Genomic DNA, 25,557 nt, shown 5'->3' with positions numbered 1-25,557 from the left:
AGGAGGGAGAGAAAACTCAGGAGGGAGAAGGGTGTGAGCAAAGCCTCAGAGGCAGGAAGCTCAAAGAACTGAGGAAAGGGAGGGTGTGAGCAAGGGCAGAGTGTGAAAGTGCGGGAGGCAGGCCAGGCTGCAGCAAGGGGTGGCGCCACAGAGGTAGCTAGGAAGGCCCCTCCTTCCCCCTGCCCGGGTCAGGGCTCCACTTTCCTCTGAAAAGCAAGAAGAAGTGAATGTATTTAGAAATGAACCCGAGAAAGCAAGCTTATTTGTATATGGATAAAACTCATAAGTCCTTTATCTTTCTTTACCTGGAGCTGTAGCAATATGACTAGAATGAGGGATCATTCAGAAACCTGACAGGAGAGCGGGGTAGGCATCACCGAGGAGAGAGCTAACACAGCCCTGGGGACCGTCTGGTGGGATCTACTGCTATCACCTCACAGGTGAGTGGCTGAGGTCCGAAGAGGTGACGTGGTCTGCCTGAGACCGCAGGCGAGCTGGGCTTCACACGCTCCCCACCGCCAACACTCTTTCAGAGACGTTTGAACTTGGGCTGCGGGGTCCCCAGAACCTCGCATTTGGGGCCTCCCTTCCCACACCGCCCCTCCAGCTCTGCCGTCCCCGTCCCCGTCCCCGGGTGTTGATGGCTTGTGCTGTGTTAGCCTTGCTTCTTGCTCGCGTGCTAGATGCCAGTAAATAAGGTCCTGAAGCCAACGGAAGCTGCTCAGGCTCAGGGGCCAGGATTCCCACGCGTACAGCAACGGGTCAGGACAGGGCGTCAGGGAAGGTGTGAGCCAGGGCGGCTCGAGCCTCCGCTATATTGGCAAGTAGCCCTGATTCCAGACACGGAAGTAGTGCAGTTATAATCAGACTCCTTTCCTCTTTATAAAGTTAAGATTTTCAAGACTTACTTATTGGAACTTCCATGAAGCTCTCTAAGGTTTGGTGTCTGATGCGGTGGGTGAGCCCAGAGGGAGGTGGGGAATAAATGACGAAAATGAACTGACTTCGAGAACTAGCAGTTGCCAGTAAAATACCAGTTCACTGTAGACTTCAGAGATAAAAATAGCACCATTACTGGCTTCTGGCAAATTCAGACACGACAACAAACACCCACAACTCTGAGACACCCCACTGGGGGAAGCTGCAGAAGACGTTGGCTTCCATAGTCAGCCTTTACGATCTGAGATCAGAAAACGCTCCTCTTCGCCACGTACAGGAATTTGTTACAGGCCTCTTTGCACACATCATTTTGGAGAATGAGCCCTTTGCATTTCATATGTTTTCAATAAATATTTGAGGCTGGGCTTGGTGGCTCACGCCTGTAATCCTAGCTCTCTGGAAGGCCAAGGCGGGTGGATCATTTGAGTTCAGGAGTTCAAAACCAACCTGAGCAAGAGCGAGACCCCATCTCTACTATAAATAGAAAAAAATTAATTGGCCAACTAACATATATATAGAAAAAATTAGTCGGGCATGGTGGCGCATGCCTGTAGTCCCAGCTACTCCAGAGGCTGAGGCAGCAGGATGGCTTGAGCCCAGGAGTTTGAGGTTGCTGTGAGCTAGGCTGATGCCACAGCACTCACTCTAGCCTGGGCAACAAAGTGAGACTCTGTCTCAAAAAATAAATAAATAAATAAATAAATAAATAAATAAATAAATAAGCATTTGAAAGGGGACCAGCAGAACTGAGCACGTGGTTGAATACATTCAGAGCATATTTTGAGTATGAACTTACCCAACAACACACTTTTTAAAGGTGATTTAGGGGGAGATTCAGCTTTTGTGGGGTCTGAAGTTGATACAGTTTCAAAAGCCCTCTTTATAGTAAAAAATACATACCAAATCATGAAAGAAAAACATGCCCATGACCACTCTGATGCCATCTGACAGAGGAGGAAATTGATAGAAGGAAAAAGAGTGGAAAAAGACACTTAACTGATCATAGTGAATATTTTAATTTTGTAAAATTTATTCAATGCAAAATTTTACAGAATCTTATGACCAAGTGAACCCATTACAAGTCCCTCACAAGAGCCAGTGCAAGTGAAGGGGCCTGACGTTTACGCCTCGTTGGCGTCAGAGTTAGCCTTTCCTGCCACTATCATGGACCAAAACTAACTGCCAGTCACAAGAAACATGGCGCTTACCCACAGATGACGAAATTGCAGAGTCCACACGGGAGGACAGCAGTACGTCGTAGGGAACAGTCAACTCAGGACAGCAACAGCATAATGGAGCACTGACAGATGGGTCCCAAACGCCCACTGGCCAAGACCAAGACTGGACAGGACACCTAACAGGTGGTAGAATAGTAAGTACACAGAGAATGAATGGAGAAATAGCATTGTAAAATATCATGCCTGCGCAGGGTGGCATTAAATGATGTAGATATATTATTTCATTTAATCTCCACATTCCCAAAAGGGACATTATGCCCCATACATTATTATGCCCCTGAATTTCCAAATGAGAAGATTGAATTGAAGAAAGTTGATTTGCTCAAGCAGGAGGAATTTTAGCCAGGCTTTTTAATTCACAGGCTTCCACTGCCTCTCCTGCTTCACTGCCTGTCAAAGTCAAGTTAATGCAGGGAACTCAGTTAAATAAAACCAAGTAACAAGGGCACCCGCCTGAAACTTACCTACTTGTATGTGGCTTGTTCTCTGACCTTTCCAAGGCTGTGGTAAAGTACTCCTTGAAATATTCACAATCAGAGTCAGCTATGATGTGCTATGACTAGATTCCAACTATTAGAGAGATATATATATCATCACTATTTTCCAAGTATAAAATCAGAAGGCTTCACATATTAAGAAATCCTGAAGGAACAAGGGATGTTCAGCTTCCTGTATGATGAATCTTTGAAAATTGTCAGAATGAAAAGCCTAGTTTTCCTCCCAATAAAGAAAATATTTTTATCCTTTTGAATTAAAAACACTTTTATCAATGTTTCTGGATATAAGATCAACATATAAAAATTAATCATATTCTCTTATATCCCGGCAATATGCAGTTGGAAAATATAATTATTAGAAACTTAGCATTTCTAATTGTGATGGACATTTATAACTAGGAATAAATATAACAAAAAATGTGCCTGACGTTTATGGAGAAAATTATATTTCATTGAAAGATATTAAAGATGACCAAGTAAATGGAGAGATAACCCATGACAGTGGATAAAAAAAGTCAGTACTAGAGAAGAGTAACTTGGCCCTAAATTAATCTAAAAATTTAACTCAATTCAAATTGAAAGCATAACAGGCAGTTGCAGTAGCATCAGTGGGAATGTAGGCTCCTGGGTTTCTGGTCAGCAACAGATGTTTCAGTGTGAGCAGTACATACAGAAAGTGCATGTCTGTCAGCTCCCAACCTAGCCATGGTGGCAGCTTCCTGATCTCCACGTAACTTCTCCTTCTCTATTTTGTTCCACCAGTCCTTTCTACACTTTTGTGACTAATTCTTGCATTAAATTCCTCTCTGTTTGAAATATTTTGGATGATTTCTGTTTTTCTGACTGGAAATTGACTGATACAGAGATACATACATGGATGTTGTGGTCTGAATGTTTGAGTCCCCCAAAACTTCATATGTTGAAGCCCTTACCCTCAATGAAAAGGTAATTGGAGATGGGGCCTTTTGGAAGATAATTAGGGTTAGATGGAGTCATGGGAGTGGGGCCCTCATGATGGGATTAGCGCCCTTATAACAAGAGACTTCACAGAGCTTGCTCTCCGCATATGCACAAGGGAAGGCCATGCAAGCCCACAGTGAGATGGTGGCCACCTACAAGCCAAGAGAAGAGGCCCCAGAATGAAACCTACCTTGCCAGCACCTTGACATTGGGCTTTTTGGCCTCTAAAACTGTGAGAAATAAATTTCTGTTATTTAAGCCAACCGTTTATGGTATGTTGTATGGCAGCCCACACTGACTAAGACAATGGGCAATAAAAATGTAAAGAAATGCCCCCAAATTCGTGTGTTGAAATTCCAATGCCTAGAATGTAATATATTTGGAGATGAGGTCTTTAAAGAGGTGATTAAAGTGAGGCTGTTAGTATGTGGCCCTAATCCAATATGACTGGTGTCCTTACAAGAAAAGGGAGAGACACCAGAAGTGTCCACGCACAGAGGGACAGCTACGGGAAGAGGCAGCAGGAGGGTGGCCAGCTGCAAGCCAAGGAGAGGCCTCAGAGGAAGCCAACCCTGCTGGCACCTTGATCTTGGACTTTCAGCCTCCAGAACGATGAGAAAATAATCTTCTGTTGTTGAGGCCGCCCAATTGGTGGTATTTTGCAATGATAGCCCCAGCAAACTAATACAGAATATAAAAATAAAGTCAAGAAAATATCAAATATTAGCTAACAGGAAAAATTTAAATGACAGTAGAAAAACAGGCTGGGGTAAAATAAACAGGAGACAAAATAAGAGATAAGAGAAAGGCTAAAGAAACGTCTTCCTCCTTTCTTCTCACATCTGTTTGTTTTGTTTTCTTTCATAAAGGGAGAAAGTTTTTGGTTTTATTTTTATTTATTTATTTAATTGTTTATTATTTATTTATTTATTTTTACAAGTGGAAAGTCCACATGAAGAACTGAGCAATTACCCAGAGAGCTGACTTAATATAAAAAGTCTATAATTCAGGTCAAATCCCTCCTTTTTCCCTTAGCAATGCTTTTTTTTTGTTTGTTTAACTTACATCTATATAATTGTCTTCTTTTACTTGCCTCTGCGGATAACACCAATACTTCATCAATTTAATGCACTGGACGTAAGACACATCCAACAGCAAAATTTCAAGAGCAAAGAAAAAAGAATGAACTTATGATTTAACCATAGTAAGAAAAAAACCAAAACCTCTGGGAAACTTACTGTAAATCTGAAATGCATTCTTCTAACAGATAAGACTATGACACAATTTGCAGCTGAAATGTCCAGGATATTAAACTATTTTTGAAAGACTATGGTTTTTTTTATTTTGTTTTGTTTTTGTTTTTTGGTAGAGACGGGGTCTTGCTCTTGCTCACGCTGGTCTTGAACTCCTGACCTCAAGCAATCCTTGCGCCTCAGCCTCCCAGAGTGCTAGCATTATGGGTACAAGCCAAGACTATGGTTTTAAGTGAAGTTGGGGAAACAAAATTTAGTAAAAAAAAGAGTAAAAATCATCAGGTAAATTACTTTTAAAGAGGAAAGAATACTTGCAAAATTTTTGACATTGGCAACAGATCCAGATGGCACTTCAAGTCAGTTTCCTAGATGATCTACAAACTGGAAAAGTTTTTAGTGCACCAAAATGCCACAGTTTCTCTGTACTATGAGGGAGACTTATAGAGAGGATTTGGTAAATAGAATATCAGACTAGAAAACTCACTCTTGGAGCCTGGCAGGTGTGTGTCCCTTAACCAGACCAAACACAAGCACATTTGTCTGCACATTCAAAGACTTCTTGGCTCAAGCTGGCTGAAAAGCAAGACATCTTTTTTGTAGCTCTAGTTTTTTATGGTTCAGTTATGAAGACAAACATTTTTAACAGAGCATTTCTGAGTAAGACTTGTATTTAGAGCTATGATTCTCAGAAGAGGGGAAAGAATATCAGAAATGGAATCTTCAAGGGGCTTTGTCAAAAAGAAACCCACTCTCACACGGCGCATTCCCAGGTGACACACCTGGAGAAAGAGGGAGGGGCAGCCTTGGTACTGATGGGAACACGAGTAATCCCTCAGGCCTGCGTGGTGGCGTTGGAGGGGGGAGAAGGTTGAGAATCAATGACATAGAAAAACAAATGTTGAAACAATACTTTACAGCGATAGGAAAGCAGTTTTTAAAAAATGAGAATTCTCATCTTGGTTTTTTAATTTCTTTTACTTTTACAAAACAATTGTTTCAAAACTTTCTTACAAATTTTTTTTAAAAGACACATAAACAACATGCAGGAAATGAGAATAAGACTCCTATAATACAAAGGCATTAACATAAACAGTATCTCAGGTGCTAGACAGCACATATGGCACATTTATTCACCAGGACTAGAATCCCTGGGGTTAATCTCTTCTGTTTTTTACAACGCAATATTACTAGTTGTGGAAGGTAATTTACTTGAACTTTCATCATTTTCTGACTCCAGTTTTGCAGCCTCCTCCCAAGTCATTACCAGCGGCTTCCCGCGAGTTTCTGGAAGATGTAGTGCTAGCACTCCACTTATAAAGGATGTAATCCCAACTAATAACTAGAAGGAATTAAAAATAATAAGAATGATGATGATAAGTGACACATCAGGAAAGAAATGTACCCTTCAGACAATAATAATTTCTAGACCTTTTTCAGAGGGTAATAGAATTGAATTTGACCTAATAGTTGTTATTCCTTGGTGAGATCTTTGGTTACTTATGCTGGACTAGGAATTATTTAACTCATCAACTAAGCTTAATCTGATCATTCATTAATTCACTCATTCATGACCCATGGTGGAGCGCCTCCTCCACTGCCAGCTTCTATCTGCATTGTTATTCCTGTAGCTACTGTCCTAAGAGCGGTGGTCACAGAGAACAAACACCCTGACCCACTTTCCAGATCCCCGAACCTCCCGGAGGAGTCAAGCAACTGAGGCCTGAGTTGGTACTTCCCAATCAGGGGCTGCCTCAGTCAACCCTGTCTGTGCCAATAGTCAGTGCACTAACCGCTTGCAGTAAATGATGGGGAATGAACGAATGAATAAATGAATATATGCCTTGATAAACCGGAACCTACAGAATTTAGGGACAAAACAAAGGCAATGAAAACTAATTGGTACTTTGGAGGCTGAGGGAGAGTCTATTTGATTTCCTATAAAATTCTGTATGGCTTCTTTACTTTCCAGATTTTGACACAAAAAAGGCAAACTTTAAGACTAGCACCAAGGTGTTTGCTTTCAAAAACACAAGTCACATTAAAAATTAAAGTCTGCATAGCTATTCTCTGTTGATCATTATGAAGACGTTGGGTGATTTTTAGAACTAAATCTCTAGACAATCTGTCAAAATACAATCCATCCTTACATAATTTAAACTCTTTTAGCAAAAAAAATACTTGCTGGAAAGACCCCATAAAAATAAATTAAGGCATGGTTTTTCAATAAATCCACATACTTGGTACATTTACAGCCTCTGAGAATGAGAATCATAAAAAACATAGTGCAATTGTGAAGTGATGTGAGACCACATCCATAACAGATGAGACCTGGGAAAGCAGTTTTTTATTTTGTTTTGCAGAGCACTGATAACCTAATTCTTAGAAATATATGAGTAAGCTCAACCTAGAAGTGTTAGCAGAATTTAAAGTGACATTCCAAAGGATTTTTAAAGGTGTTTTCTGGTGTCTCAAGACATAGCAAGTAGATCCACTAATCTGGAAACCCCAGAAGAGCCCTACGTCAGGGTCTGAAAAACACTGGATAAGTCTAAAAATAAAATAGAATCAAATGGAAAATCCAAGACAGGACTGAATTTTTCTTCTCAGCTTAGGAGTAAGAATAGTAAAACAAACTCCCCATCTCCTCCTCACTTCTGCTGCCCTGGGCTGCTCCCTCCATCCCCACAAACCCCAAACCAAACATCCCAACAAGCCTCCACCTCTCCTTCTCCTGGCCAGGGGCTCCTCTCAGGCTCTCCAGACCCCCTCACCCCTCACCTCCTCCTTACAGGTCTCCAGCAATATAGTCCTCCCTCCTCACAAACTTTTGATGTTTTTCTTTCTGCTGGCTATTTTCCCTGAGGAAAAAGGAAAGTTCTAGAGCCTTTTATAATCTCCATACCCACGGTGCCTGGGTATTTGCCACTTGCTACCTGTGTGATCTTGGACAAATTACTTAACCTCTCTGCTCTTCAGTTTCCTTATCTGTAAGTAAAATGGATATAAGAATAGTACCTGCCTCAAAGGACTGTAGAGAGGATGAGATTAAATAATATATTTAAGGCACTTAGAAAAGTGCCTTGTCCACGGGAAGCAACCAGTAAATGTTAGCTATTGTTGCTGCTATTATGTCTAGAAAAACAAGATTTTTTTAATGTTCCATCATTATTGCTGTTATAGCTTTTAACAAGATGCATACCTCAGGCCACATCTGCTTCCACCTTCCGGCCCATGCTCTCCCCAGCTCTCTGGCTTCCCCTGCGCCTGACTCTCTGCAGCCTGTCCCACCCCCACCCTTACAGAAACTGCTCTGCCTAAGCCAGGGGTCCCTCAATGTGCAACCCCAGGGACTTTTCCTGTCCTGCTCTTTCCTGGCCACTGTCCTTTCCCGCCTCCCTCCCCTCTCTGCTCTTTTGGAGTGCAGGTCACCCACCACCCTGGCTGCTCCTCTGTCCCCACCATGGACCCCTCCTTCTACTACACCTTAAATGCTCCCAGGGTTTCTCTTCAAACTTTCATCTCTAGCCAGGGCTGTTCCCTGAGCTCCAGGCCTGTGAACCCCTCCACTTCCCAGACGCACCCCCCCCCACACCGGCCATCTTGCAAGCACCTCACATGATATTTAGTGTGCTGCCCTGCCCCACCACAGGCTTGTTTGCCTTCCTGGGATCCCTCCAGCTTCCAGAGCGACTCCCCACTCTCCACTATAGCCATCTGGTCACCAGGTCCTGTCACTATGACTTTTCCCTTCTGTCCTCTCCAACCTGCCTTTAGCTTGAATGTTCTTCTGTCCTGGCTTCCTTTAAGATCTTTGCCTCTCTTTCCAGATGTATCTCCTGACTCCCCACAAGCCACTCCGGTGTGAGCAATAATGCCTGTGTCCAAACCCAAAGTGGCCACGCTCCTTCCTTTTCCCCTCTGAGCCTTTGCTTTTCTGTTCCCTCTGCCTGACATTCCCTTCTCTCCTCCCTCACCCAGCTGACCCTTACTGGTCCCTCCACACACAGATGCCTCCCTGGGACCGGGCTGGGTTGGCAGCCCTCTCCTAGAGCCCCACAGCCCTAGCACTTCCTCTCTCCAGCCTTTTGCTCCAGGTCTGGTGACGGTTTGCTCTCCCGCCTTCCCCGCCAGACCGGACAGACAGAGGCTGTTTCCTTCATCTTTGCTCCCCAGCACCTCGCAGGCTGCTCAGTGCAACATCAACAGTCAATACACCTTTGCCAAATGAGTTTATGAACACACACACAAAAGAATTATGTCCACCTTTTTTAGATTACTAGAAAATAACTGTTGATAATAACAGCATAACGAGTGGTTTTCATGTGCCTCTTTTCAAAAGAGAAAATATAAACTTATCTTCTCGACCAATGTTTCCATTCTTCAAAATGAAAACACTGGCTTCCCAGGCAGTTTGACATTCATAATCAAGAATAATGGGAAATTTAATCATTTATTTCTTTTTTTAGTCATTAGAAACAATAGGCAACTTCTGTTGCATCCAAAGGAAGCACCTTCACAGAATATTTCTGAAAAGATACACTAGACCCTGCTGCCAGGGGTTGTCTTGAGGAAGGGGCCTGGGACCTTCAGCATCAGGGTGGAGGAGGAGCTGGTTCTATATCCCTCTATACCGTTTGTTTGCTTGCTAACCTTAAGTAAAAGGTAGTGGAGCATGTTATTTGGGTTCGAACCCCAGTTCCGTCACCTTTAAGGTGTGTGCATGGGCTAATAATTACCTTCCATACAGCAGTCTCCTCCTCTGTAAGATGGGGGTAACAATGGTATCTGCATTAAATGAAGGCTAATTTTTGTAAAGCACTTAACAGGACCTGTTAAGGATCTGTTAATCAAAATAAAGACCCCTTTTAACTTCATAGTCTTTAATTGACCCTTACAGAGATACTTATTTAAAAAAATTTTTTCATTTGGTTTTAGTCAATTTAAAGAAGTTTGCTTTTACATATATATTTTCTTTTTGTGTGTTTTAACTTATTGTTCTAAAAAACAGCTTTCCATTTTTATCTTTTTTTTAACAAGGAACACAAAATTCTAGCACAAAAAAAGATGCTTCTAGAAAAGTCCAATGCCCTAAATAGGGTGGGAGAATCTCCCAAATCACCTCCCTATGCAGGCCAGACAGCCTATGTTACTTTTCAACCTCAGAGTCAGCCTGTGAAAGAGGATGGGACCCTAACACCCCAGTGAAGCAGACTTTGCTGAGCCCTGCTACTGGGACATGGGAGACACTCGTGCTAAGCCAAGGATTCCCAAAGAGCAGCGTCCACACCACTTGTGTGCACAAAGTGGCTCCAGGTGGTACCAAACACTTTGTTTTATTACTTGTCAGATTATGTTAGTGTATTTTAGAAAAACATGTAACTACCCCAACACCCATGATTTCACTGATACTATTGTTTAAGACAAAGCTAACTTCAAAAATCCAATCTATTTGATTTAAAACACGAAGCAAATTACAGCATGGGTGGCACACAAAGTGAGGAAAATGCTTTGCTGGACCCAGTTGTGGGGATGCAAAATGCCCTGCTCTGCAAGAGCTCAACAGTCTAGCCTGGGAGACAAAGCCACACATGCACACGATAAAGCCAGATTGTGCTGTGAACCAGTGGGGTCATTGGATCTGGGTGGCCTGGGAAGGGGGATATTTGGAAGGACACTTAAAGGACACGTGATGGATCAGTGGGGTTGGGGTGTGACAGGGAGGATCATTCTCTTTGGAGAGGCTGTTAGGCAGAGGCATGGAAGGGGAGGGAGTAGGGGTGAGGACAGGGAGGAGGCGGGCAGGACTTGGATGGCGGGTGAGTGTGGAGAGGAGGGGAAGCTGTGTGGGGAAACAGAACAACAGGGAAGATCCACAGACAGTGGGTCTGGAAAGGCACTGGGTATCAGCTGAGCTTGGATTTTATTCTTAAGGTGACAGGGGTCCTGGGCCATGGCTGTGGTGCCTTCTATGCTCTTCTGATGGGGTGGGGGGATGGGGTACAAAGAGAAGACCTGGGAAGTGACGAGGAATTGAACTGGGCACTGGAAGCAGGCAAGCAGGGGTAGTTTTGAGGGAAAATGTGAGGATTTGATGACTAGCAGATTGGGAGAAGAGCAGGAAAGAACAGTGTGAATAAAAAGTTGGTGCTGCAGTGTCACGCTTTAGGCCATTGACTTATCGGTAACCAACAGTGGGAGACAGTGAAGTCACCGACCAGTCCTCCTGGGGAAATGTCAAGTTTGTTGTAACACATCTAGGGAGAATATCCACAAGGCTAGCAGAAGCAGGGGCTGCAGCTGGGAGAAGAGGTGGGAACTCAGGACAGGTCACACAAGCAGAGAGAGGGGAGGACAGCCAGGAGGGAATCTTGGAGAATGAGTCTATTTAAAGGGCAACCAGAAAAGGAAGAGGAAGCACTGAAAGAGACCCAGAGGCAGCAATAGCAAAGAAACTCAGGGGAAGCTTGGGGGAGGAGGGTGGGCCCCCAGGTCCCTGCTGGGATGGCAGTGCTATGCACCACCATGCCTCCCCTCCCCAGGGCCCGCCTGGCCCATCCTCCTCCTGAGCAGAGGGTCACGTTAAAGCCAGGTGTATCAGTGCTCTGCCTGCCTTCCCAGCCTCTCAGCCCCTGCAGGCGGCACTCTGTCACCTGAGCACAACTGCTCTCACTCTTCAGCACCAGGCCAGCGGCCCACACTGCTGAGCCAGAGGCCCCAGAAGGGAAGCCCCGCCCACGGGTGGCCCCTCAGGCTCAGGTGTGCTGAGAACCACAGATCAGGCACCACAGACCCTTCAGGGGAACAGGAGCTTCCAGAATCCTCCTGGCCTGGCAGGCACACAGTGGGAACACAGAGAGTGGGCGCAGAGGCTCCAAGAGGGACAGAGACCAGAGCTCTGCCTTCCTGGGGTCATGGATTCTTGACAAGGGTGAGGACAGGCTCTTTCCTGACAGGCGGGTTGGACTGACAGCTGGGCTGGGGTGGAAGGCAATCAACCGACAATAAAGCAGCAACCACCCGCCTACTTACCGGCAGGCGAGCTGTTCATCGTGTTGCTACACCCACCCCCATTATGAAATTATAAACTGGCTTCCAATAAGTAAACATGGAAAAGGCAGTTGGCCTCTGCGTCTCTCTGCTGTCCCCGTTAGGGCCTGTAAACTGAGGCACACCTGCGGTAGGAAGATCCACTGGCTGCTGAGGTAGACGAAGAACGGGGCCAAGATGCTTGCCAGGCGGCACACCATGCTGCCACTCCCCACGGCCAGAGACCTGGAAACACGAGGGGGTTAGGACAGCAGCTAGAGCCCGAACAAGCCAAGCACCGAGGACGCAGAGAGTGAGAACTGCCTGCTGCGGCCCCTCGCCACCCTCCGGGAACAGGAGCAAATACAGCCCTTTCGCTGCCTAACCACGTTGAGGTCAACAACGGACACACACAGGACCGTGGTCGCATAAGATTGTAACACTGTATTTTTTTCTGTACTGTACCTTTTCCATGTGTAGAGATGTTTAGATACACAGATACTTACCACTGTGTTAAATTGCCTACAGCATTTGGGACAATCACACACTGTTCAGGTTTGTAGCCCAGGAGCAATAGGCCGCCAGATCAGATAACTTAGGTATGTGGTAGGCTTTACCATCTCAGTTTGTGCAAGTAGACTCTATGATATTTGCACAATGACGAAATCACCTAAGGATACATTTCTTAGAGCGTACCCCTGTCATTAAGCAACATGACCATACTTACTTAATAACCTCTTAAAAATTTTAAGTGAATTATAAATTTTTCTCTTAAATTTTAGCTTCCAAATTGGTGAAATTAGCTATGAGCCATACTAATTTCATTTGAAATTTAAAATCATTTTAGAGTGATAGTGTTATTTCAATATAATTTCTCTAATATCCTTGCTAATAAGGTGATAGACAAAGCCTCAGATTCAGAATTTTAGAAAATGTAATTTTCCCTTATCTCAGAGTTCCAGGTAACTTCTATGAAAAGAAAGCATTTATATGTATTATAAATATAATGAAATGATACACAAGTGAAAAATAACAGGAAAACAACAGAAAAAATAAGTAATCCTTACCTTACAATGGTTGGGTACAGCTCAGCTGTATAAAGATAAATAATGCCAAACACTGCCCCTATGGCAAATTTTGCAGCCATAGTTGCCACCACACGCCGCATCTGAAAACTCTGAAAAATATTTAGCAAAATAGACATCATAAGTAACTTTTTTAAAAGGAAGATATAAGATCTTTAAAATTATCACTTAAAAACTTTCTAATTCCTTCAATATTTTTCAGACCAATGAAGAACTTTCCTTTTCTGTTTGAATTTATTTTGTAAACTCTACTCATGATCTGCAAAAACTTTCCATCTTTATGAAATTTAGAAGAAAGTTTTATTTTGCCTCAGCCCCCATCCCAACTTTGGAGGATTTGAACTGTGCAAGAAAGCCAGTTGGTAAGACTGCTTTGGAATGAGACATGCCCAAACAGTGCTGGTTGCACCAATAAAGGACCTACTCCTTCTGGAATGAATCCAGCAGAATGACTCAAGGGGCCATAAAAACAAACTGTGCCCTTTGTGGCAATAATCCCTGGTTTATAAATGATCTTCAGCAAATAATTTGAAAGTGATAACTGAACTATTAGTACAAATTCTCTTTCTCTCTCTCTCTCTCTCTCTCTCTCTCTCTCTCTCTCTCTCTCTCTCTCTCTCTCTCTGGCAGATACACTCCTCAACAGCAAAACCTGTCAGTATCTTCTCCTGGGTTTATGCTATTCCTAATGTGTTCCACTTCCAGCAGTGGCTAACAAAGTCCTTCCATATTCCAAATCTTTGCTCTCCTCTCCCATCTGTTAGGGTGACCTTGGAGTTCATGTGTTAAGTATAGCAGTGCCTGTTTTAGCCTGCATCCCTGAATGACTCCATGGAGCCAGCCAAACACCCCCCACCACCAGCACTGCAGCCAACCAGGGACACCCACACGGAACTTTCTATGAACAAGAAATGAATGTCTATTATGTTAAGCCATAGCGACTTGGGGATGTCTCTAGTATAGTAGCTAATGTCACCTTAATTATATTGTAGACAATATTTGTTAAATAAATTAGCATTATTTTTTTTAAAAAATTGTATGTTTAAAATCATTTGTATGTGTTGATATTACCATTTGGGGAAAAAATTTATTATAGGGGAGTGATTTGTGGTTGTGGGTTAGTGCTCTATTTCTAGAAATTTTCATCAGCCACTTTCCTGTCTTCCCCATTACTGTAGAACTGAAAGGTTCTAGGGTTCCCCTAAATCTTCACCAGCTCAAAGGCAGTTGCCATCAACTCAACTAGTATAACTGCAAAGTATTAAACTATTAATACTTTTTAAAAGGTATGGATAAAGTTCCCTCAAATTAGCAGAGACCTCCTTGTCCTGAGTAGTTTTATTGTGTTCAATTAGTTGTGTATCAATCACCTGGAAAGTTCAGTTACATAAAACATTTGGCTTACCAACCCTTATAATTAAGTAAAGACTATAAAGGAAGTCACTTGTCAGCTTAAATTAAATTTCAAGCAATATGCAAAACTTAAAATGCTTTGCTCTAAATATTGATATACTACTGCTTAATAATTATATAATCACTGGAGAAAATTATATAGAATATTTTAAAGTATTATTATAGTGGTGTTTTCCAAACCAAGAATTCAAACACAAGTTCTGATAACATCTTTTGGGGTAAGAGGAGAAGCACTTCTGGATGCAAGAGGTATTCTAGGGGACATAGTTTGCTAAGACACAGGAATGTGAAAGTCATTTCAGTAGTTTATGGCAGTGTTTCTCACTAGGAAACTGTGTTTTTAAAAACAAGCTCCTTGGGGTTTGTGCATACTAAAAATTGGAAACTACTAATCTACTGCGATGAAAAACAAGAGTATTTAAATTGGAACAACCCTGAATATTTGGCTCATTATAGCCTTCAGCTGTCTCCATGGCTTCCTCCCCCATTCAGTTTCTATTCACGTTACCTTCTCTGACAGGCACATAATCATCGACCACTCTAGACAAAATCATACCCATGCATGCCTTCTCTTTCTCTCTAATTTACACGCACACACAAAATCTATCTCTATCCTTCTCCCTGTTTCATTTTTCTTCATTACACTTACAGAAACTTGACTCACTGCATGTCCCCAGCACCCAGCACATAACAGATGCTGGATAAATCTTTGTTGAATGAATAAATGAATGAGTGGATATTAATATGAGGATAATTACTGGAAGCTGTGATCAACTTTCTTCACACAAGATTACTGTGTTTACAAAATACAACACTGAGCATCTCTGGGAAGTGAGATTATGTACTTTTTAAAACATTTCCTTTTTTCCTTAAATTTTCTACAACAAAGTTATATTATTTATATAACAGAGAAAGAATGTTTAAACATTTTAAAATATTATGTATTAACATATACTCTGTCCAATATATACTCTGTGTCTGAATTGATCGTCATACTTAATTGTAATAAGCTAAAATTCTTCCCATCAAACTGTCATCGTATTACTAACTGTTCCCTAAATAAAACATGAAATAACTCACCTGGGGGATCACCATAATCACCCCACAGGACAGTGCGCTGAAGAAAAGGGAGAAGGCCAGAACTGCTTTTCTCCCCACCCTGTTCATCCCGATGCACACAAAGATATAGGCAGGAATTTCCACTGCACCTGTCATTGAACAAAAGGCCCTCTATAAAGCCGTGCGCCCCACAGCACAAGAAACCCCACCTTCTAACTCAACACCTAAAAGGAACAGGCAGCCCTCTCCTCACTTACAGGGGCCTTTAGAAACTATCTGAGCACTGCCCAAGAGGCAGCAAACCCTACCACCCACTGGAGCAAGGATGAGTGTTTCCCATGAGATACTCTCATGCCCATAATCTGTCTCACACCTGCAAAACCAGAGCTGAAATTCCCACCAGCCCCAAACCATCTCAGGAGATGAAAACTTGTTCACAAATTTCACAGCAAAGAACTACTGACCTGCTATCTCCTTGCATCTGTCAGTAAGAGAACTAATAGGAAGAAGAGTCATGACATGAAAAATCCAAACAGTAGATAATATAAAACCATATATGTTTGTCTTTGGAAACATCTCTGTAGGTATGAGATTGCCCAGTTTCTTGAGAATTTACAGATCCAGGAAAACTAAGAAACTATATCATGAAGATCTAAAACTCCAGCTTTTCTAAGCTTCCCTGTGTGTACTCTACCCCACCTGACCCTCCTACCACTAATTGCTCTATCCTAGGAACACTACATCATTTCTCACATTGACATGGAGAATGGGTTTGAAGTCAAGATGGGCTCTTCCTACAAACTTGTTAGTTTGCCCAAAAACAGAGTGAAAATTTTTTTCTTCAAATGACTTCTCTCATAATTCCTGCTGAGCTATAACAAACACAGATGATATCCTCAGAAAACTTTAATGAGAATTCTTAAAAGCAAGATGTTCTAGGAATGATATAAAACACAGGCAGCCTACACAGAAATAACCAGGAATTGAGATTAGATAGATAAATACTGATTCCTAATATTTTTCTCATGTTGAGTTCAAATTTGGTTTATGCTAGAAGTCATGTCTCAAGCTATCCAAAGCCATTGTAACCTGCTATTTAAATGAAAGAAGCATGACAACATAAATTATAGTTGCATGTATTTAAAAGTTATTTTACCAACTAAAATCTCTAAATTAAGGACACTTGAAAGTAGAAAGATCCCAAAGATACCAGATCTCCAAGACATATTAAATTTTAAAATTAAAGGAACTTACAAATAACATGTAGTGAATAACCTATGTTAAAATATAAAGCATTTATATGCACAAATATATGGAAATGTATAGAAAGAGATGTGAAAAGGTACAAGCCAAACATTATAGAAGTTACCTCTGGGAAGAGTTCTAGGATGGAGATGGGTGGGAAGGAAGGAAGCAAGCAAGGAGAGGTGGCAAAAAAGAAGGGGGAGGACAAATTCTTCTGACTGTATTTTCTCAAAAAGATCATGGGAAGTGGGTAATTATGAAAAACCTGTGCATGGATTTCAAAAATGTTTTGTACCAAAATGAACTCATACTAACTTGTTACAACAAGTCTGAACAGGATCTAGTTTGAGGCACTAAGAATGATAAGACATCAGTTTGAAAAGAGCCTCTATCAGAGGGACATAAATTTGGCTAAAATTGAAGCAAGAACAAACATCAAATTTATGGTGAAGCTGGGGTAGAAGAGTGGTGAAACTGGTGAAATCACTGATACTTTATGGAAAGTTTATGAGGATAGTGCCCCAAAGAAATCAGCAATTTACAAATGGATAACTCATTTTAAGATGGGAAGAGATGATGTTGAAGATGACGCCTGTAACAGTAGACCATCCACATCAATTTATGAGGAAATAATTCATCTTGTTTGAGTCCTAATTGAAGAAGACGGACAATTAACAGCAGAAACAGTAGCCAACACCACAGACATCTCAATTGGTCCAGCTTACACAATTCTGACTGAAAAATTAAAGTCAAGCAAACTTCCCACTTGATGGGTGCCAAAACCATTACATGCGGATCAGCTGCAGACAAGGGCAGAGCTTTTGATGGAAATTTTAAACAAGTGAGATCAAGATCCTGAAGCATTTCTTGAAGGAATTACAACAGGAGATAAAACATGGCTTTACCAGTGAGATCCTGAGGACAAAGCACAGTCAAAGCAATGGCCACCAAGAGGTGGAAGTGGTCCAGGCAAAGCCAAAGTGCACTGGTCAAGAGCAAAGGTCATGGCAACAATTTTGGGGGATGCTCAAGGCATCTTGCTTATTGACTTTCTGGAGGGCCAAAGAACAATAACATCTGCTTATCACGAGAGTGTTTCGAGAGAGTTAGCCAAAGCTTTAGCAGAAAAACACCTGGAAAGCTTCACCAGAGAATCCTTCTCCACCATGATGATGATCCTGCTCATTTCACTCATCAAACAAGGGCAATTTTGAGAGTGTTTTGGTGGGAAGTCATTAGGCACCCACCTTATAATCCTTATTTAGCTCCTGCTATTTCTTAGTCTCACAAAATTTGTAAAGGGCACCTATTTTTCTTCAGTTAATAAAGTAAAAATGACTGCATTGACATGGTTAAATTCCCAAGACCCTCAGTTCTTTAGGATGGAGTAAATGGCTGGTATCATCACTTATAAAAATGTCTTGAACTTAATGAAGCTTATGTTGAGGATAACATTTACAGTTTTTATTTTTATCTTTAACTCAATTTTTCCATGAACTTTTTGAAGTCCCCTCATATGTGCCAGTGTTATAGTATAATAACACCAAAAGATATCGTAATAACATGGTTGGCAATATTGTTTCTGATAGAAAAAGACTATTAAAAACAAACTAAAAACATGGTAGATATCTCACTTAATTGCCACATTTAAATATATTTTAACTACTTACCCAGGAGGAAGAGGTTTAAGTATTCATTGCCTCCTAAATTAAGAGAATTCAAGGACAGGGAGTAGAATCCCAAACTCCCTGTGAACCAAATCATCCAAACAATAAGCGTCCTTGTTGCAACATTACAGTCATAAAACAGATAATATATGCTGTTCATCTTAATTCTAGGGGGACTACTATCACCAACAGGCTCTGTTAGATCGAGTGAAAAAAGTTCTGACAGTTTACAGGAGCTCTTTCCATTCCACTCGGCCATCATATCAACTATTTGTTGTGCTTCTTTGTATTTTCCCCCTGAGAGAAGCCAAAAAGGTGTCTCTGGGAGCATCCAACAACAAAGGATGAAGGGGACAGTCACTGTGGAGAGGATCATCTGATAAAGCCACCAGATCCTGACTGAGTAGCCTGTTAAAGCCACCACCATTGTTCCAATCGCAAAAAAGGAATGCAACTGGATAGAGGCCCACATCCGAAACTTCATTCCGACAAATTCCATGACATAGACAAACACCACCACGAGATAACCACTTGCAGCCTGAAAAACAAAGAAGTGGGATGCATATTTAAGATCACATTTAAAACTACTGAGGCTCTGATCTCTCTGCAAATTGCATGTAGGCACAAAAGAAAATGACAAAGAATTGTTTTCTGACACTCACATCACATTCACAAAATGGCATTCAATCTGATCCATCTTTCTTCTTTAAATGGGTCTTTTCATCTTCCCCCACCCTCTGCACTCCAAATGACAAACTTGAGAAATTATTATAACTGTTAGACATTGCCTTTTGTTTCATCTAAATGTTCCATTATACCATGAATTTATTTCTCAGTTCCTTGTAAGTGCACATATCAATTTATCTGTACACAGGAGGTCTTTATTGTTAAATCCTAATTGTTAAATGTAGACCAAAAATATATGCTACACCAACACCCTATCCTCACATATATCCAACACCCTATTCCTCACATCTTTTTCAACTTCGCCTCCACAGAGTGGCCAAAATGACCACTTCCCCCGACTTGAACCCGTTTGGTGGATTTCTATCACCTTTGGGAGATAGAGCAGAATACTGACCACCCTACGAGGTCTTGCCTAATGGCCCCCATCCCCTTAAGCCTCATATATTTATGAGGAAAGAAATTTGATTAAAACTTTATTTTGACAGGCCACAAGAAAAACAAGAGACAAATGAGACTTCATGAAAATTAAAACTACTGTGCATCAAAGGACGTTATCAACAAAGTGAAAAGGTAATCTACAGAATTGGAGAAAATATTTTCAAACCATATATCTATTAAGGCATTATAGAGAATTCCTAAAACTCAACAACGAAAATTACAAATAATACAATTTGAAAATGGGCAAACGCCTTGAGTAGACATTTCCCCAAAGAAGAAATACAAATGTTCACTAATCATCAGGGAAATGCAAATCAAAACTTCAGTAAGATACCACCTCATACTCATTAGGATAGCTACTATCAAACAAAACAAAACAAAACAAAATACAACAACAACAGAAAACAAGAAGTGTTGGTGAGAATGTGGAGAAACTGGAACCCTTGTGCACTGTTGGTAGGAATGTGAAATGGTACAGTATCAATGGAAAACAATATGGCAATTCCTAAGAAAAATAAAAATAGAGTTACCATATGATCAGCAATTCCACTTCTTGGCATATACCCAAACAAATTGAAAGTAGGATCTCAAAGAGATATTTGTACCCCCCTGCTCATAGCAGCATTAGTCACAATAGCCAAAACATGGAAGCAACGTAAGTGTCTAGCAATGGATGAATGGATAAGAAAAGTATAGTATATACATACAGTGAATATTATTCAGCCTTAAAAAGGAAGGAAATATCAACATATATCAGAATATGCTACAACATGGATGAATCTTGCAGATATCAAGTGAGATAAGTTGGTCACAAAAAGACAAATAACTGTAGATTTCATTTAAATGAGGTACCTAGAGTAGTCAAAATTATAGAGATAAGAAATAGAAGACTGGTTGTTAGGGGCTGAGGAGAGGAGCAATGAGGAATTGTTGCTTAATGGACACAGAGTTCCAGTTTTGCACAATAAGAGTTCTGGAGATGCATGGTGGTGATAATTGCACAATATAAATGTATTTAATATCACTGAACTGTATACTTAAAAATGGCTAAGATGGTAAATTTTATGTTATGTGTATTTTTACCACAATAAAAAAATTAAGAAAAAACTTCATTTGGAAAATATACCTATCTTCAATTAAAAAAAAATTTAGATTATAGTAACAATATGTGGTCATTGTTGGAATAAACAAAGAATGACTCAGATGACAGGTTTTTGCGGGAGGAGGGAGCTTGAAGGGATTATAATTCTTCCTACAAAATTATTTTGCATTTGACTTTTACAACACAAATCATAAAGTTAATTTTTGCAAAATTATTTTAGTGCTCCAAAGGCCTCTCATAATCCTTGGATATTCGAACATCAGTTCCTGTTGGGTTGTTCAATGCTAATTATTTCTCATGAGTCTACTCCTACTTCCTACTGATTACCTCTGTCACTAGATTGGGACAATCCATATACAAACTGGCCAAGTAATTCAAAAAGACTCCTTGAATTCATTTATACCCATCCCCTCCACTGACAACACCCTATTCCTCACATCTTTTTCAACTTCGCCTCCACAGAGTGGCCAAAATGACCACTTCCCCCGACTTGAACCCGTTTGGTGGATTTCTATCACCTTTGGGAGATAGAGCAGAATACTGACCACCCTACGAGGTCTTGCCTAATGGCCCCCATCCCCTTAAGCCTCATCAATGTATCACACCTCCTTCCCTTTCTCCAGACTTTCCAGCCTTTAATTCTTTCTCATCTCAGAGCCCTCCCACCTGCTGCTGCCTTTGCTGGAATGTTCTTCCCTCATCCACCCCTCAGAACTAAAAAGCCTCTTACCCTCCAGGTCCCACTGCAACCCTCCACTGCTATGCCCCCATTCTCAACATTATATTTAGTTTTGAAGATGTCTAATTAGCATCTTGCCTTTTCCACTAGATGGTAGGGTTTTGGAAACAGCTGGGTCTGGTTTACCTAGCTGCTAGCACTGCTTGCTGTATGTAGGCAGATCAATAAATATGTTGAATAAATGAATCTGCCTACATCTCCCACACTCAGAATTCTGCCAAAATTTCATTTCCCATGAAAATCAAAGAAAATAGTCACAGAAAATTAAGGCCACATTTCACAGATGTATTCTATGAATGCAGCCCCATTTTCTTGGTTCTAGAAACCACACATGGAATTTTGCAAGATGGAAACAACATTTTTCAGAAATGTCCTCTTAAGTCTTCCAAAACACCTCATACTCTCTTGGCACCTGTGCCTCTGTAGAAACGTCAGTCCCACCAGAAGGTCTCTCTCACCATATCTTACTCTGGAGTTACAGAGCCGTGTCCTCAGAGGAAACAGAACTACTAGTTGCTATCTTTTGTATTTAAAACTCTTTACATTCCTAAATATATGTATTTACTTTTTTTTAAGTACAACACCTTCAATTCTCCTAAATTTATTTTTATGCATCCTCCCTATGCTTGACCATATGGTGGCCCCCTAGGAAACCTTTCTATCCATCAATAAAGACACCAGGACTGAACACACTACCTTATTCTCTGAGGTGGAGCAGCGAGCGATCTCTTTTGAGATTGAAGTCCTTTGGCTTCTCTCTGATCCTCCATCCTGCTGCTCTGCAGTTAGCAACATCACAAGCTCTTCCCCCTAGATAAAAACTTCCCTCTATTATCCTTGATCAGTGATCTCCAATCAAAAATCCCCACTGCTGTTGTTTGATAGTTTGGGAACTTGTCTGGAAACCTCACTGAGCATGGGAACAGCGTCCTTCCTGGCTTGTCCACTTACAATGACAGTTACCATCGTGAGGCCTGCCTGTTCCACACCAGATGCTATAAATACCACGGATGTTTACATTTAATCTCACTAAATCCTGATAACAACCCAATGAAACAGGGATTATTTTCTACAGTTTACAGATGAGAAACTAAGGTTCAAAGAGGATAACATGTTTGCTCAAAGTCACACAGCTAACGAACCACTGTACAACAAAGCTAGTATCAAACTCATGCCCCTTCTGCGACACTCCTCTGTTCCTCACAGCACAAAGGCCTGATGCCTTCTTATTTTCATTCTTACTGTACATCATGCAAACAACTTTAACAATATACCTTAACTCTCTGTTTGGTTCATGTGTACAGGCCCTGACTAGACCAATATAATTGCTCAGAAATAAAATAATGCCTTAGTAATTGTGAGATGTGGGCCACGTGCCAGGCATAGAGTCAAACAAAAAGTTTCAGCCTAGTAAGCAACGATTGTTCATTTTAATGAGTTCCATTCTAAACATAAGTCATTAACATTCCACTTCTGCAGTGAACAGAGATAAGTCCCTGATTTCTCTTACTAGATCCTAAATGAGCAAAATTAAGAGAGTTAAGGCGTAACATGGAAATACTGCAACAGAATTAAAGAGGTAAAACAAACCACAACTCACCATGGCAAGAAAAAAGCGTGCAACCATAAAGCTGTAATAATCACTTGCAAATGCCGATGCTATTCCAAACAAAAATATGCCAGCGCTTGTGGACCACAGGACAACACGTCGTCCTAGCCTGAAAAATAAGAAGCACACAGTGGAGGAAGCAAGGGGTAGTTGTAACAGTTTAAACATCCACTCCAATTCATGAAAGATAAGTGTTACCTGTATTTTTAATAGCTTATATATTTGATTGTTGTTATTTATTTATGTTGGGTAAATCATGAGTGGCATGATTTCTTTAAGAGACCAGCCTTTCAGAGGAGAGACCTCTACCTAAGTACTAATATGCACACATGATCACTCTGAGTCAGCCCCATAGGACCCCCTAACCTGGGACTGGGGAGAAGAGGAGGAAGAATTTGTCCTTTCCCTCTCAGGACTCTGCCTCTTTATTGGATCATCTTCCCTGCCAAGCTGGCTCTGTCCAGCAAGGTTGTGACAGCTCTTGCTAAGCCTCTCCAGAAACGGAGGTCTTGCTACCTTCTGCTTCTAGAAATGAGGTGCTTATTTGCCCTACATTTTCACAACTGAGAGAGGTATTTCTTTGTCTAAAACAACAAATAATATTACTGACATGCTTTTAAAATTGTGATATAATTCAAATGCCATAAAATTCAACCTTTTAACCCTTTGCACTCGCTTGCTTTTTTCTCAATTCCTTTATTCTACTCGGGATTTAATTTTTTAAATATCCCAGATTTTACAATGCGCGGCAGTAGAATAAAAAACTGGAGTTTCTTTTCATACAAAATTATTTATTTGGATTTTTTTATATTTCAAATTATTGATACATTCAAAGAGTAATTTTAATCTGTATAATTTTTGCTAACCGTGTCAAGTCACACTCGACATCCAAGTGCAAAGGGTTAAAGTATATAATATACTTTTAGTATATTCACAAGATTGTGCAACTATCATCACTGTCTAATTCCAGGACATATTCATCACCCTGAAAATAAACTCTGTATCCAGGAGCCATCACTTCCCATGCCCGGCTCCCTCCAGCCCCGGACAACCACCAATCTACTTTCTGTCTCTATAGATTTGCCTGTTCTGGACATTTCACATGAATGGAATAAAACAAGATGTGGCCTTTTACTTTAGCATTATGTTTTCAAGGTTCATCTGTATTGTAGCATGTATCAGTATTTCATCCCATTTTCTGTCTGGGTAACATTGCATTATACAGATTAACCACATTTTGTTTATCCGTTCATCAAGTGATGCACATCCTCAGTTGTTTCCACTTTTTGGCTATTATAAATAATGTTGCTCTGAACATTCATGAACAAGATTTTGTGTGAACTTATGATTTCAATTCTCTTGCATTGACACCTGCTACTGGAATTCCTGGGTCATATGGTAACTATGTTTAACTTTTTGAAGAATTGCCAAACCCCATTTTTTCATTCCCACCATCAATGTATTAAGTAAGGTTCCAATTTCTTCACCTTCTTACCAACACTTGTTATTGTCTGTTTTTTTGATTATAGCCATCCTAGTGGGTGTGAAGTAGTATCTCATTGTGATTTTGATTTATATTTCCCTAATGATTACTGACATTGAGCATCTTTTCAAGTGCTTATTGGCCATTTGCATATATTCTTTAGAGAAATATCTATCCAAATCCTTTGCCCATTTTTGAATTAGTCTATTTGTTTTTTTAAATGTTGAGTTGTAAGAGTTCTTTATATAGTCTGGATACTGAGCCCTCATCAGATATATGATTTGCAGATATTTTCTTCCTAAGGGATGTTTCTGACAAATAGTTTTAAAGCAAAAGAATACTGTCTGGTTGGTAATGTTGTACCAACCAACGGGTTTTCTTGGTAGAGAATATTCAAATAAGAAACTGTCATCTTCTTCACACCCTCAGACTTCTCTGCTCCTACATACATTAGTAGGGATTGCTGGCTCTATGCAAAGATGTTTCCCAATCTCATCTTAGCCCTGAATGCCACTGAACACTATTTTTACCTATTGCTGTTTGACCCTCTCTTTCACCTCCAAGTGTTCACTTTGGCAGATGAGTGTCCATGTCCTGCAGAGATGCAGAGACCATAAAAGAAGAAGCTCCATGATTTCCTGCTCTGCCCACTTACCCACACAACCTGCATCTGCATTCAGCCTTCCCTTTGTCCCATCTCTCTGGAGACACATGCTTCTTTCTCTCCAAATGCCATTATGCCTTCTTTGTATTGGATCATGCCTCTTCCTCCCTCCTCTGAGACCTTAATATACCCATCACTTCTCTTTATCTCTCCACCTCCTCTGACTTCTTTCATTCAGTTTAAGTTTCCTCCAACCAAAGACAAGAAACTTCTCTTGACCTCATCACTTCTTTAGCCACCCCACGTTTCCTCCCCTGGTAGACTTATAAGAAGGGAATGTCTACTTCCTCAACTGCTATGCATTTCCTCAGCCAACAATGACAAGCCGCAACCACCTTCTCTGAGATCACTTTGCAGTCACCAGAGATCTGCAAATTGCCTCTCTTGCTCTTTTTCTGCCTGTCCTCTCTAGTGCCATTGACCATGCCTACTCATCAGGACCCTGTTGTCCCT

General features: G+C 41.0%; 1 protein-coding gene across 1 annotated transcript in view; it reads right to left on the bottom strand.

Annotated features, from left to right (window-relative positions):
- Window positions 1-5,856: 5,856 nt before the first annotated feature.
- The window catches only part of SLC22A16 (solute carrier family 22 member 16), a 35,174-nt gene continuing 15,473 nt past the window's right edge, over window positions 5,857-25,557 (bottom strand). Inside the window, exons 3-8 of the mRNA XM_012753282.3 lie at window positions 22,949-23,066; window positions 18,386-18,920; window positions 15,492-15,619; window positions 12,981-13,090; window positions 12,060-12,159; window positions 5,857-6,226 (exon numbers count right to left, since the gene is read on the bottom strand). Coding sequence (XP_012608736.1) covers window positions 6,059-6,226; window positions 12,060-12,159; window positions 12,981-13,090; window positions 15,492-15,619; window positions 18,386-18,920; window positions 22,949-23,066 — 1,159 coding nt within the window. The 3' untranslated portion in view covers window positions 5,857-6,058. The remainder of the gene's footprint in view (window positions 6,227-12,059; window positions 12,160-12,980; window positions 13,091-15,491; window positions 15,620-18,385; window positions 18,921-22,948; window positions 23,067-25,557) is intronic.

The sequence above is a fragment of the Microcebus murinus genome, chromosome 5 (genome assembly GCF_040939455.1).
Source record: "Microcebus murinus isolate Inina chromosome 5, M.murinus_Inina_mat1.0, whole genome shotgun sequence".
Lineage (NCBI taxonomy): Eukaryota > Metazoa > Chordata > Mammalia > Primates > Cheirogaleidae > Microcebus > Microcebus murinus.
This window is presented reverse-complemented; position numbering and strand designations above follow the sequence as displayed.